The 14449-nt window shown below is 48.1% G+C and overlaps 2 protein-coding genes across 2 annotated transcripts; both read left to right on the forward strand.

The window, feature by feature from the left end:
• The first annotated feature begins 2 nt into the window (after window positions 1-2).
• TMEM231 (transmembrane protein 231) lies at window positions 3-6383 on the forward strand. The gene is made up of 7 exons (XM_028739781.2): window positions 3-288; window positions 376-539; window positions 2115-2243; window positions 2949-3092; window positions 3904-3985; window positions 4095-4200; window positions 5850-6383. Exons 1-7 carry the CDS (start codon window positions 150-152, stop codon window positions 6028-6030), a joined length of 945 nt encoding a protein of 314 aa, XP_028595614.2. The 5' UTR covers window positions 3-149; the 3' UTR covers window positions 6031-6383.
• Window positions 6384-6521: 138 nt separating this feature from the next.
• Window positions 6522-13775, forward strand: LOC114602040 (carbohydrate sulfotransferase 5-like). Its single transcript, XM_077931689.1, is given in 2 exon segments — window positions 6522-8680; window positions 10813-13775. Coding segments are annotated over 2 exon segments (1695 nt in total). The 5' UTR covers window positions 6522-8185; the 3' UTR covers window positions 12013-13775.
• The last annotated feature ends 674 nt before the right edge of the window (window positions 13776-14449 follow it).

Genomic DNA, 14449 nt, shown 5'->3' on the forward strand with positions numbered 1-14449 from the left:
GAAGCGGGACGGCGCAGTGGTCACGTCGCGAGGCCCGGCCCTCCGCGCATACATCTTCGCGCCCTTCCCGCGCTGATTGGTTGACAGCGCCCGACCCGCAGTGGCGCGCGGCTGGCGGCCGTTGCCCGGGTGACGGGCTGTCGCCTGCCATGGCCTGGCTAGAGGTGGTCTCCGAGAGCGGCGGGCGGCGGCACCGGGTCGCGCTGTGCTCGCTGACGGCGCTCGGGCTTCTGCTCCTGGGCGTGCTCACCTACGTGCCGCCGCTGCTGGTGGCCTATCGGAGCCACGGTGGGTAGCGGAGGGCCACGAGGGCGTCCCTTCCCCGTCCTGCGCCCTCCTTCCCTCTGACCGGCGCTGCTTCTTCTTCCCTTCCAGGCTTCTGGCTGAAGCGGAGCAGCTACGCGGAGCAGCCGAGCGTCCGCTTCCGGCACGAGGTGCTGCTGGTGGGGCTGATGGAGGGCGGCGACTTCGTGGGCTGGAGCTCCTTTCCCGCCTGCAACCGCCTCCTAGGCGACCGCCTGCGCGTCCCGCTCGTCTCGGTAGGCGCCTCTGAGCGCGTGCAAAGCGCCTCTTGCTGGGGCGGCCGGTGGGGGCGACTCTCAGGGCATCGGTTTCCTCCCTCCTGTAGCTCTTTAGATCCGCCGGTAAATAGGAGCCGGGCACGAGCAACGTTGACGATGATGACTGCTGAGCTCAGGCTCTCTGCGGGCTCGGAGTTGACAGCAACTATAGCCACAAAAGAGTGACTCTTTGCCTAGCTGGAACCCCCGCCCACCTCCCAGTACAGTATGTTCTCTCTACGATGAAAGGCAGAGTGGAGGTTGCTGGTCTACAGTAGCCTTTTCCTAGAAACACCTCCTGGCTGCCCTTTTTCCTGGTTTCCAGGTGCGTTTGGAAGAACATCACCTGCTCCCATATCTCCTTCTAAGTTAGGAAGTGATAATGGCAGACTTAAGGCTGTGCTACTCCTGTACTGTCTAGATGAGAACGCAGTTTCCTCAGCCAATAAAGACCCCTAACCTCATCCTAACCCAACTGGTTTTCAATAGCCAGGGTAAACTTTGGCCCAATTTGCTGCTGGTAGCCAGTTCATTGGTGCCAGTTCTCTCCTGTTTGAATCGGAGTGCACGTGTCCCATATCAGAGGATGAAACAAAGTGACACTGATTGAAGTTGGAGATGATTGAATTTCTGACACCTCAGACTGGCCCTGTGGTCAAAGCTGTGGCTCGCAAGTTGAATAGATGAGTGATTTTATCCACAGAGTGTATTGCAAAATCATGGAAGTGGGTAATTGAGGCTTCAAGTGGGGTTCAACTGCTTTTCCTAGGGCAGTCACCACCTAGGATGACTTCACTGGGTGAGCCAAGACGGAAATGGTTGCTGCCACAACATAGTCCTTTAAAATGAATCTGTTTGGCTGTTGGTGTGAGGCAAAAAGTGTCTGTGCTTTGCTTTGTCTGCCTACAGCAGGAGACTTGCTAATGAAGCAGTGGGAGGAAGTACCTGAGAGCAAATGGGCTCATGGCTGTCATGCCACTGGTTGATTAGGCCATAGATCTTGATGGGAAATCAGTGACTCTCCAGATGTTGCTGGCATCACCCCTTGATGAGAGTCCTGTAACATCTGAAGAGTCAGTTTGCTCCATGGGTCTTTGGCTTCTAGGTCACTGATTTCAGCAAATCTGACATGATTATGGAGGCCCCAAATCCCAAACACCCAGCATTAAACTGGATGACTTGAAGGCTGCCTCAGAGACCAATTTGTACCTGAGCCTTTTGTGGCCAGGCCAGAAGAGAGGGACTGGGCAGTTGGGGGCCTACTCCAAGTTCCCTAGCAGAGGCAAAGGGGAAACCTTCGGTAAAGATTATTGAAATGAGGCCTACATTTCCCATCTGGCCTGGGCTTATCATCAGCTTTGCATGATCCTGTAGGTGGCTGTATTCTGCCATTGCAAGGGTGTTTTGTTGCAGGCACCTTGGCCTATATTGAATCTAGCATCTGTATTGGGGTGCGTGTTTCCTCTTTACCTGACATTGCATCTGTAGCTGACATGTAATTGAAATTATTGCTAAGAAGTTTGCTTTAATGAAAGTTCCTGTTGTGCTTGCTAGGCTAGAGAGGAAGACTCAAATCAAGATGGAATGATGGACCTGTTAAATTTTCATCTGGAGCTTCCACTTCAAGCTACAGAGCAAATAGTTGGGATCCAGCTCATTCTGACATTTACCTATCAGTTGCAGGTGAGTGCCACAAGCCATAGCTTTCTAGGTGCCACTCAGTGTTTGAGGACAGGCAGCCTAATCCTCTTACTTGCTGTGGTGATGGTGGCTGCTGCTTCATTTACTCAGTATCCCATGCTCAGCTAGTAGAACAGCTTTCTATGCAAGTTTTTTGGTGAGGGGAGGTCATGGTTGGGAGGAGTTAAGCCTCCCTTCCCCAGCTGTGACACATGCACACAAACTGCAATTAAGCTTGAATGAAGTTTTATGCTGGCTATTGTAGGGGTGGGCATGCTGCATGTGCCAAGAAAGGGCTTGATGGGTCATGTACACCCGCAGCTGGCCCACTGGTGACTCTCAGCAGCAGAGGAAGAGGACTTTGGGCCACACGCTTCAGGGAAGAGATGCGATTTCATGGAAGGACTTGCTTGGGACACTACATGTGTGCTTTATTGCTTGGTTTAGTTCATGCTATAATATTTTTTTTTTAGGTGCAGTCATAGTGCAATACATAATGCAGACCACCAGTTAAAAAGTTGTATTCCCTCCTTTTCTATATTTGATTGTTTTGATCATTTGTTTTACATACATCCAGCCCAATGCTCTGCCTACCAAATAGGAAGCTTTGGTATTCTGAGTGTTGTGTTTGTATCACTTGTAGAATGATTAAGGCTGAGCCATAAACCTTTCCTTTTCTCCCCCCCCCCCCCTATGCTCCCATTTCAGAGAATGTCTACATTCGTGATGCAGAGCATGGCCTTTTGGCAGGCCTCTTCCCCTTTGCCAGGGTCAAAGGTCTTTGTGAGCGGAGACCTGAAGCTTCACCAGAGGCAGCCACTTAGCCATACTGGGCTGGACAGCAGATATAATGTGAGTGGCCTTTTCCATTTCAGTCCTTTCAAGCAGTTTTGTTGCCCTTTGTGATGTCTTTTCCATGCACTGGAGTCATGCACTAATTGCAAAGTGTGATCATGCCAGTGAAATGTGCACTGTTTGATATTCAGGTTATACAGCGGAGGAGATACTAATTTCACATAGCGTTCACCTAGGTAAAGGTAAAGGGACCCCTGACCATTAGGTCCAGTCGTGACTGACTCTGGGGTTGCGGCGCTCATCTTGCTTTATTGGCCAAGGGAGCCGGCGTACAGCTTCCAGGTCATGTGGCCAGCATGACTAAGCCGCTTCTGGCGAACCAGAGCAGCGCATGGAAACACCGTTTACCTTCCCGCCGGAGCGGTACCTATTTATCTACTTGCACTTTGGCGTGCTTTCGAACTGCTAGGTTGGCAGGAGCAGGGAACGGGAGCTCACCCTGTCACGGGGATTCGAACCGCCAACCTTCTGATCGGCAAGTCCTAGGCTCTGTGGTTTAACCCACAGCACCACCCACGTCCCTAGCGTTCACCTATGTCACAACAATTCACCTGTACTGTGGTATTGCCAAGCACCAATCTCATAAAAGGCTAAAGAGACTTCAGAAAGTCTAGGGATCTCTTTGACCGCCACCCATTCTAGCTGGAGCATGTCTAACCTGAATAGGAAGGGGTATTGTTAGGGCTGAAGCGGGCATGGGCCCTTCTGGTCTGCATAACTCTTATCTCTTGCCTGAGACTTATATTGTGTTGCCTGCCCCAACATGTCTTTTCTTGTTTTTTAATACAAAGTGTTCTCACTGTGACAGGTATCTGTGATCAATGGTACAAGCCCTTTTGCCCAGGACTATGACCTTGTGAACATTGTTGCAGCATATCAGGAGAGGAATGGTGAGTTTGCATTATGCACAGTCCTTTCTAGGTACTGATACTTGTTTTTCACCAGCTACTTCAGAATTATGACCAAATGCCTACAAGGTCTTTGTTGTTTCCTTTGCAGTCACAACAATTTTGTGTGGTCCCGGCCCTATCTGGGTGGTTGGAAGAGCACCTGATGCACCGTTTGTGGTCCAGACAACCATCCACTACCCAGTGGAACTGATCCTATATCCTTTGGCTGCCAGGTGGTTGTGGTTTGGCCCGCTCGGTCTCAGTCTGGCATGAAAGTGGTGGAAGCTGTTTTGAGCTGTGCTTGGCAATCGTGGCACTTGGTAGGTAGTGTGCTACAATCTGAATGTGGAGAATGTAGCTGCTGGGTTGGACCAATAGAGAAGAATGCCTGATGAAAAATTCCATGAAACTTGCCTGGAGGCAAGGTGGTGTCGCTGTAGACCACCAAAGGTGGCTGATTGAAAGAAGATTGTCTTGAGTAGAGGAATGAAATCAAGAAAGCATCCAAAATAGGAAATGTTGTAGCTGTGGTTGACTTCAACTACCATCACATAGACTGGCTACATATGTATTCCTGTCTTGACAAAGAGATAAAATTTCCAGATACCTTAAATGACGGTGCCCTAAACCGTCATGGAATCAACCAGAGGGGACAGTGACCTGGGATCTGATGGTGCCCAGCACCCTTGTGCAAGATGTAAGTGTTGTTGAACCAGTTGGGAACAGTGACCATAGCGCCATTAGTCAATTGCCAGGAAAGTCCAACACGCAGTCACTTTTGACTTCAAAAAAGGAAACGTCCCTAAAATGTAAGTATTGGTAAAAAGAAAGCTGATAGGCAAAGTCAAGAGGGTCAAATTACTCCAAAATCCTTGGGAGTTGTTTAAAGGCAGTATATCAGAAGTTCAACTGGAGTGTATATCACAGATCAGGAAAGGTACCCTGAGGGGCAGGAGTATGCCAGCATGACAAAGGAGTCAAATGTATGTCAAAAGAGTATGAGATGGTGGTGAAGTTGAATGAATTAATTATATCTTTGTAGAGGAAGATAATAGGAGAGATCCTAGGGTGTGAACTAAGTCTTAGGTACTGAGGCAGATGGCATTGATGAGAGATGTAGATTTAATAGACAAAATAAGAACTGACAAATTCACCTCAAAAAGCATAGTATAGATTTGGAAAAGGTTCAGAAAAGTGCAACCAAAATGATCGAGAGGATGGAGCAACTCCACTGAGGAAAGGTTGCAGCGAATGCATAGCATGGAGAAAGTGGATAGAGGAAAGTTTTTCTTCCTCTCGCATGAACTCATGGGCATCTAGTGAAGCTGAATGTTAGAAGATTAATGGCCGATAAAAGAAAATACTTCTTCACGCAGCACATTGTTAAACTCGCTCCCACAGGAGGCAGTGATGGGCCCCAATTTGGATGGCTTTAAAAAATTAGGCAGATTCATGGAGAGTAAGGCTATCAGTGGCTACTAGCCTTGATGATTCTGTTCTACCTCCACTCTCAGAATCATTATGCCTCTGAATAAATTGCTGGGAATCACAAGTGAGCAGCGTGTTGCACTGCTGTTTAGCTTGCAGGCTTCCCACACGCATCTGCTTGGCAGCTTTGAGAACAGGATTCTGGACTAGATAAGCCGTTGACCTGTTACAGAAGGCTCATCTTATGTTCGTAACTTGTATTTACATAGGGATGGGAGTTTTCCTTGTGTCTCCTATTGTTTATTGAGTGTTCTCAGCCACCTTTCTTCTAGATGCAGATCTAATCTCTCACTTTGCTGGTCATATGTGTTTGAGGTGTGTATTCTGAACTTGTGTGAAGACACTTGAAAATCGAATTTTCCTTGACTCTTGCTACATATCAGCCAGGTTTCTGGGAGATGATTAAGTTTGCCTGGATTCAGTATGTTGCCATCCTGCTGATCTTTCTTTGGATTTTTGAAAGAATAAAAATCTTCCTTTTCCAGAATCAAGTGCTAAGCACAGTACCAGTGACACCAGTTCCCCCTGGGTTGTCATATAAAGAGCACCAGTCCTGAACATGCTCCTAAAAATACCTAAAACTCCCAACAGGATGAATAAATATCCCATGCTTTCACTTTTTTCTTCAGCAGCTTTGCACATTGAAGATGAGGAGGCACCTGTGTGTTTGTGGTCAAGGCTTATTGCAAGAGTGAAAAGAACTCTGTATGTCAGTTCTCTCTGAGCCAAGTATTTCCACTTGAGGTGCTATTTGAGCAGCATATTGGGAACCTAATTTGCTGCCTTGCATTTTGTCTTCAGTTGTATATGAAACACTATCTGCACACACCCAGATAGTGGCTGAAGGAGCTTCAGTTGATAATGAGATACACTGTTTTAAGTAAATTCATTCTCTTTAATACTTTTATAATGGATTATGTTTTGTTATTTCTGCACTGAATTTCAGGCTTGCAGGTTTGGTTAATCCCCTGTTGTTGTAATCCTACATAGGGATTTTAACATAGAAACAAACACAGCTGTATGAAAAGGCAGCAATAAAATTGCATTTCCAAGAAGGCAGCATTAGCTGGTCTGTTCAGTCTGAGAGGACAAGGGTAGGGAGAAGCCTACCCACCTCCCACAGCAGAGCAAGCATGCCTGTTTGTACAGTTTAGTTCTCACTCTCCAGCATGTTCCTAGGGTGGTTTGCAAAAAAAGTTAATGTTAAAACAAATGTTAAATAAACAGTGAAACACCACAAATTAAAAGCATTTAGCAGACATAAAACAAATGCAAATCATGAAAGTAATTAACAGAAGATTTTAAAAGCCTGGATTTTGTTTAGTGTTGTTGGTTTTTTTTAGCAAAACTGTCTTCCCTGGGTGTCAAAATGACATCCTGGAAACTTGTGCCTGGACATAAAATGGTGTATCCTGGTGAGGTATTTTCAGTTTCTTGTCCCCCAGAAGATTCCTATACATAGCTAAATAGTGCAAAGGAGGCAACTGTGGAAATTGTAAAAAAATTGTACCAGTAGGAACAACGGCAAGGGAAGCATAATAACTTTTATTAGAATCAACTAAAATGTTACAAAGTAGTGAGCAAGACTGAGTTCTCCAGAAGTCTTCTGCAACAAAGTCATTTGCCACTAGAATGAAAAAATAGAAGGGGAGCAGGCACTGTTTGTAAAACAGCTTTGAAATGTAATGTAGGCTCAATTAGGCTAGAACTGTGCATTACTGGAATCAGCCAGCACTCCACCACAGAGCAGAATTGGCTCTTCTGTAAAACCAGCCATCCAAGCCTAAGAGGCAGGTTCTTGTTGGGCTGGGTTGTTGCTGATTGGTTAACACAAGTACAAAGTAAAGATTACATATAGGCATTAATCACTAATAGAGTGATTAATAGGCTGGGAAAGGGAGCACAGAACTAGACAGGCATGAAAACCTCCTAATTAAAGTATAACCAATGATTAATATATTAAGACTTAAACAATTACATTCCAATAAGTGTGGTCAGCTAAGCATTAACAACAGGTCAAAGAAGTGGATTGAACATTCTGGGATGATGAGGGAATGTCTCAATATTGGAATGGTGAGGGAGTGTCGGTGTGTGTAGCATCATGCGCAGAACCAGAAACAAAGCTTGGCAGCGAGGCTTTCCCATCATGCCACAGTCATGTGCAGAAGCAAGTGTGTAGAGGCAAATGTGTAGAGGCAAATATTCCTATAGGTTCTGATTGTGGCCAGTGGTGTTTTCTAGGAACCATAGGAAGCTGCTTTATATTGAGTCTGATCCATCTAGCTTGGTATTATCAACTGGAATCTTTCCCAACCCTATCGTGGAGAGGCTGGGGACCGATGCTTTGCATACAAAACCATGTGTGATGCCACATCCTTAGACTGTGCTATAGTTTAGCATCTCCCTTTTGCCTTTAGTCCATTTTACTGTTAATGTTTTATGGCAGTTTATGAGGAAAGTCAGTCTCTGCTCTTATTGGTTGCAGCCAAAAGGCTGCTCAGGACTGCATAGAATGTAAAAAAAAAAAAAAAAATGACCTGCGTCCCCCCTCCCCCAAGTTGAAGGGCATTGCCGTTCAATTGTGCGTACGTCACGCCTTGTGATATGTGGGGCGGGGCTTACCTCCCCCCCCCCCTTATTCAAGTTGGCACCCCTGCGAGAAAGTATTTTATATACTTTTATAAATGAGCAGTGGGGGGCAGGAAGAGAGTGATGGGCAACTACAGCTGCCTCGTTTACATTGGGGGGGGGGGGAGAGGCGGCAGGCTGCACTTTGCATTGCTGCCTCGCCCCCGTCCTTTCACGGACTGCAAATCAGGCGCCAAAGCGCTGGCCCAGCGTCCTAAGGCCTTCGCATGCATGAGGCCCTTAGGAGGTCTACAAGCAGCCCTGCAAGGTAGACCCGATCAGTGTCGAGTCTACTTCCTAGTCCACTACAGGGCGGGGGCTCCGGTCGCAGGCTGCACGAAGCAGCGGGCCTGGTCTACGCGGCTCCTTGCCCTTAAAGCCGCGGGACGGGCGCCTGAGCGACAGCGTGCGCGAGAAAGGCGGGTCAGCATCCCGAGTCCAGCAGCCTTGTCGGGAGCGCACCGACGCGGAGCGTCCGCCTCCCCCACGTGTTCGTAGCGCCGTCGGGTTCCTCCCCACTCCGCCCGGTGTGGCATCCCCGCCTCAGGCATTGGGGGGCCGAAAGGCCGGCCACGCGTGGTAAGCGAGAAGCAGCGCCCCCGTCGTCCTCGGAGCTCTCGGCTGATGGGCGGAGATGGAGGATGGCGGAGCCTGGACGGCGCGCACCACCTTGCAGGGGGCTGGCCTGGGCGCAGAGCCCACCTCCCGCAGAGGGGGCTGCTCGGCCTCCCGCCCTGGACCGGCCCCTCCTTGGCGCCTCCCTCCGGCGGCCGCTCCGGGACGCGGCGGCGGCCACGTCTGAAAGCGGCTCATTGTCTGTCGGCGGAGCAGCGGCGGCGGCACCTGGAGCGACCCGGCGAGGGCAGCAAGCCAGTCAGCCAGCGCGTCTCAGCCCCCAGGCCCCGCCTGCTCCCTGTTTTCCAAATTTCCCACGTCTCGGAGGAAAGGGCTCGTGAGTCTTGGCCGAGGTGAGCAGCCGAAACGGGGCAGCCGCGGGGACTCCGGCCCAGGACGGCAGCTGGGGGTTCTGCCTCCTCTCCCGGAGGCAGCAGCAGATTCCCTCTGCTTGGCCGTCTCCCCCCGCCCGCCCTCGCTCTCCTCCACTTCCACTCATCTCATGGGGGACCGGAGAATCAGGCCCGCGCGGCGTCGAGGACTTCGAGGTCTGTGCGCCGCCAAACTTGGAGGCGCGGCAGGCGTAACTCAGAGAACGAAAGAAGCCGCGACGGCCTTGGAGCGCGTGCAGAGTGCGCCCTTATCCAAGCAGCGTCCTTTGGGCGGACGGCGCGGCTGAAGCCCGGGCGCATCTCAAGCAGCCGCCCTTAAGCTCTCGGGTCGGGAGAAACGTGCATCGCTCTGGGCTTCCTCCTGCAACTGCCTGCCTCGCTGCTTGGCGGTGGATGGCTCACTTTGGCACAGCTCCGGGGTCTCTTCCTCCTCCTGGCACTGGTTGCAGTTGGTATCCTTTTGCACAGGCTCTGCTTGGAAGTTGACTCTGACTGGGTCATATGTCACGGGAAAAGTTATGCTTTACTTGAGTTTTGTTTTTTTTGGGGGGGGGAGTGATGGTTACTTGCATTTTCTGCACAGATTGTGCAAATGAACTAGAACTGTACCCTATACTCTGCCTTGATCTCCTTGGAATAAAGGTGGGATAGAGCTATGGACAACAAATAAATACTTAAAAAACAGTTTTGTCCATCTCTGGATCTAATGGTCAGGGGTCCCTTTACCTTTATGTTTACTTGCCAATCAGAAGGTTGCGGTTCGAATCCCCGTGATGGGGTGAGCTCCCGTTGCTCGGTCCCTGCTCCTGCCAACCTAGCAGTTCAAAAGCACGAAGTGCAAGTAGATAAATAGGTACCGCTCCAGCGTTTCCATGCGCTGCTCTGGTTTTGCCAGAAACGGCTTAGTTATGCTGGCCACATGACCCGGAAGCTGTACACCGGCTCCCTTGGCCAGTAAAGCGAGATGAGCTCCACAACTCCAGAGTCGTCCACGACTGGACCTAATGGTCAGGGGTCCCTTTACCTTTACCTTTTTACTCATTTAGTATAAGTACGGTACTTCAAAGCTAAAGGAGATGAGGCTGACCTTTAGCTCTTCTCCCCTCCCCACAGTATCTCCAAAATTAGGCTGAGAAAGACCCCTGTTAGTAAACTGGTAAACCTCTATGGAGACCAACCTTTGCCAGTCTGGTGGTGTCTTCCAGATGTTTTGAACTACAAGTCTTTCACCTTGCCTATGCTGGCTGGGGCTGATGGGAGCTGCTGCAGTCCACTAGTCCCTGCACACTTTCCCCTGCAGATTAGAAGACAAGACACATCTAACTGTTTTCAAAAGATAACTTGAGATTTTCAGAATGCTAAATTGAGCTTTGGGTCTTGCATTCTGTCCTTCCACACACAGCAGAATACAATCAATGTGGAATAAAGACTGCCTCCATTGCCCTGTTTCCCCCCCACCCGAACAGCAGTGTGTTTGTTCCAAACTCTTTTGTACTCTCTGAGCATCCCTATTGTCTCATCCTCCAGCCTGCTGTTTTTCATGGCTCTCACTGACATGCATATCTGAACTGGTTAGTCGTTTCCGGGCGTTATCAATACAATATGTATGGCAACCCAGGCTGTTACTTGTTTGCATGCAAGATCCTTGTGTGTCATCGTCATCCTACTGAAAACTTAACAGCTCCCCCTCTCTTTTTCCTCCAGTTGTGCTCTGCTTCAGCCAGAATGGTGAGGATCCGAATATCCAGCACTACAGTTGCAATCTTCCTTGTGATTCAGACAGGATTTCTACTGTTTTTGTGTGTTCAGCATGGTGGCTTTATGTCTCAGTCTGAAGAGAAACCACCCCAGGTGCACATTCTCATCCTCTCCTCCTGGAGGTCAGGGTCTTCCTTTGTCGGGCAGCTCTTCAGCCAACACCCTGATGTCTTCTACTTGATGGAGCCAGCCTGGCACGTGTGGGTAACCATGTACCAAAACAGCGCCAAGGTCTTGCACATGGCAGTGCGGGACCTCATCCGGTCAGTCTTCAAGTGTGACATGTCGGTCTTCGATGCCTACCTGCCCTGGAAGAGAAATGTGTCAGATCTTTTCCAGTGGGCAGTGAGCCGTGCCTTGTGCACAGATCCTGTTTGTGAATTGTTCCACCGCACTGATATCACCAGTGAAAGTGCCTGCAAGGCTGTCTGTGGGAAGTCTCCCTTCAGCAAAGTGGAAGAGGCCTGCAAGAGCTATAGCCACGTTGTCCTGAAGGAAGTCCGGATCTTTGACCTCAAGGTGCTTTATCCTCTCCTCACTGACCCCTCCCTGAACCTCAAAGTCATCCACCTCGTCCGTGACCCCAGAGCTGTTGTGAAATCCCGGGAGCAATCAGCAAAAGCTCTTGCCCGTGACAATGGGATTGTCTTGAGCATGAATGGCACAAAAGTGGAAGATGGCCAGTACAAAGTCCTGCAGGAGATCTGTAGAAGCCATGTTCAGATTTATGAAACAGCAACCCTGAAACCTCCAAGTTTTCTGAAAGATCGTTACTTGATGATCCGGTTTGAAGATCTTGTACGAGATCCTTTAGTGGAAATTACAGCAATGTATAAATTTTCAGGTCTTCAGCTGACCAGCAAACTTGAAAACTGGATCTATAATATCACCCATGGACAAGGGCCAAGTAGGAAGAGGGAGGCCTTCCAAATCACTTCCCGAGATGCAGTCAATGTCTCCCAGGCATGGAGGACTGTTCTTTCGTTTCAGAAAGTCAAGCAAGTGCAAGAGGTTTGCAAGGGTGCCTTAAATATACTCGGATACCAACTTGTAGATTCTGAGAAAGAACAGAAAGATTTGTCATTCGATTTAGTGTTGCCACATCGAAAAAGTCAATTCAGCTGGGCATCCTTTAGTGAAAATTAGGGGAAGTATGACTATCTGTAATCTCTTCTTCGTTGCCCAGGTAACTGGAAAATATTTATTTTGATTGCTGAATTCTGTGCTTCTAGTTATCGTCCTTTTTGCCATTTACATAAACTAGGGCAAATGGAATAAAGGGGTGATATGTAGTTCGCAGAAATATATCCTATTGGATCAGTCGTTCTACCACACTGTCCTGCTATATTTGTAGGTATCAGGAATGCCTTTTTTTATTTAATAACAATGTAGAACTTCCAGAAACTGCATTATATTTGACATAACTCTTCAATACAAAATACTTTTCCTTTGCTTCTGAGAAAAGGGCAAGAAAGTAACTATGATATTCTGGGTTCTGCTTTTTTTAAAAACAAAATATGTTCACATGCTGGGCTGTCAAATTACTGATAAATGAGCTTTGGTCTTCTTTGCTCATGTTAGCTAACCCTCTGAATGGCCACCTTGTTTAGGGTGGAGGAGTTGAAAGAAAGCCCAATGTTGCTCTTCAAATGAACCATTTGGCTGCTGTCTGCTCTGGTGACAGACAATGGGCTGGTCCCTAAAATCATTATATATGTGTTATATATACGTGTGGGAGAAATCTCTGTATGCAGTACTGAATGCTCACTTCTAATGAAGGCCATCACTGAACATGTAATCCTTTGTGCTTCATAGCTGCTAAAAAGATAGCGGGGAGAAAAGAAGGATTCTGCTAGGAAACTTGGGGCTTATTCTCTTCTTTCTCTTCAAAATTAAAATACTGCCATTGGATTGGACAGAGGACTATGCAAAGACTATGCAAATTGGACAGATGACTATGCAAAGATTGTTCAATGCTTCTTAATGTGGCTGCCATATGCAGGTACTTTGGAATATTTCTCCAGAGGCACTTGCTGGTTGCTTTCTTTCTAACTTTGGCTGGGGTCCTAGCATCTGTTTGTAATGTCACTGAGCTGACCATGGGCCTCAGATATTTCCCCGGAAGGAGAGAACCTGCACCTATTGGAGATTTCTTTCCCCATGAATGGAGTTCCTCAGCCAAAGGCACACTTCACTGTGCAGAGCCTGTACTGTTAATCCAGAATCCAAATTGCAGAGATGTGGGAATGGGTCCCACCATCCAGGATCCTGAAGTGGATGGGGGGAAAAGCAGTGGATAGTTTCTCAAAAGTGGAATGCTGGGAATCAGTTGTGCCTCTGGAAGCCCCTGCTCCCCACAGCAAGTCATGTTTTGGAAGCTGTACAGCTGAACCACAGGCTGGGATGGGGGTTGGGGGTGTGTGGGGAAGTTTGTGTTGGGGGGGGGGTAATCTTTTCCCCTCACACATTTATTCTGCTATTAGAATGGGCTCTGGGGCTCCCTTCCAGTTCAGGTTTGCGTTGGGGCTGAATCCCACTGCTTTGTACCTTTGTATGTTAATAAAAGTGCTATTACCATAAGTCTGTGGTGAATTCTCACTTAGAGAACCATTTGCTAATCAGGTTTCCATGAGGAAGGCCAAGTAGATGTGACCAAGATGTGACACCCCTTAAATTGGGGGGGGGAGTTTCCAGACTGAATGGAGGGGGGATGCTTCTCAATTCATAGATACTGCAGAGATAAATGATTAACACTCTGGTAATATTTGAATGTGGGGCATCCAACACAATCTATAGCAGGTTCAGAAGACACGGGGAATTCCATCACACACTAATCAATTCGCCTGTGGAATTGTTTGCCACTGAATGTTGTATATATAAATTCAATAAATGATGATGATGATGATGATGATGATGATGATGATGATCATTTCTGGCTCCAAGAGAATTAAATTGGTCTTTCAGTGGCCTCAATAGACAAGGCATTGCAAAATGCAGCCAGGAATATCACAGGCTATACTCTCAGGGTTGTGCTTTTTCTACATCTCTGAGTGACCTATAAAGAAAAGCTGCTTCAAATGACAATGTTGTAGGACACTTTAAAGCATGGCTTGCTATGCTGTGGATCTTCAGATGTTGTTGGTCTACAACTCCCAGAGTTCCTGATTGCTGGAATGGCCATGCTGGCTGCCTGAAGTGGACGGGATTTGGGAATCTCACCAACATCTGGAGGGTCACAGGTCAGCTACTTCTGCTTCAAAGAGTAATAAAAAAAATTCAGTTTCACCTTTCCTAGATTAAACCTCAAGAGAAGGTCTCACCTGTGGAAGCAAGTTCATGCTACAGAACAATATATTCATTAGAAGAGGATGGGGCAGCTGGGTTAGCTGAGGCTTTGCCTTCCTGCCTGTCCACCTGAGCTGCTGGGCTTTGGCAGGAGCAGGGGGAAGGAGACTCACTGCAGCCACCACTTGGATAGCTTCTGGGACAGGAAATCTGGGAAACTTGGAGGGATGCTGTCTTTGTGCAGTCAAGGGGTTAAGGTTGCTGAGATTTACTTATATTTATTTCTTTATTTAATCTG

The sequence above is a fragment of the Podarcis muralis genome, chromosome 7 (genome assembly GCF_964188315.1).
Source record: "Podarcis muralis chromosome 7, rPodMur119.hap1.1, whole genome shotgun sequence".
In the NCBI taxonomy this organism is placed as follows: Eukaryota; Metazoa; Chordata; class Lepidosauria; order Squamata; family Lacertidae; genus Podarcis; species Podarcis muralis.

Excerpts from the sequence above, each read along its gene's own strand:
- TMEM231 (XM_028739781.2), top strand. The coding sequence starts at position 150 with ATGGCCTGGCTAGAGGTGGTCTCCGAGAGCGGCGGGCGGCGGCACCGG. Across the intron at positions 3,093-3,903 it reads GGCTGGACAGCAGATATAAT|GTATCTGTGATCAATGGTAC; the intron begins GTGAGTGGCCTT and ends TCACTGTGACAG. Across the intron at positions 3,986-4,094 it reads AGCATATCAGGAGAGGAATG|TCACAACAATTTTGTGTGGT; the intron begins GTGAGTTTGCAT and ends TTTCCTTTGCAG.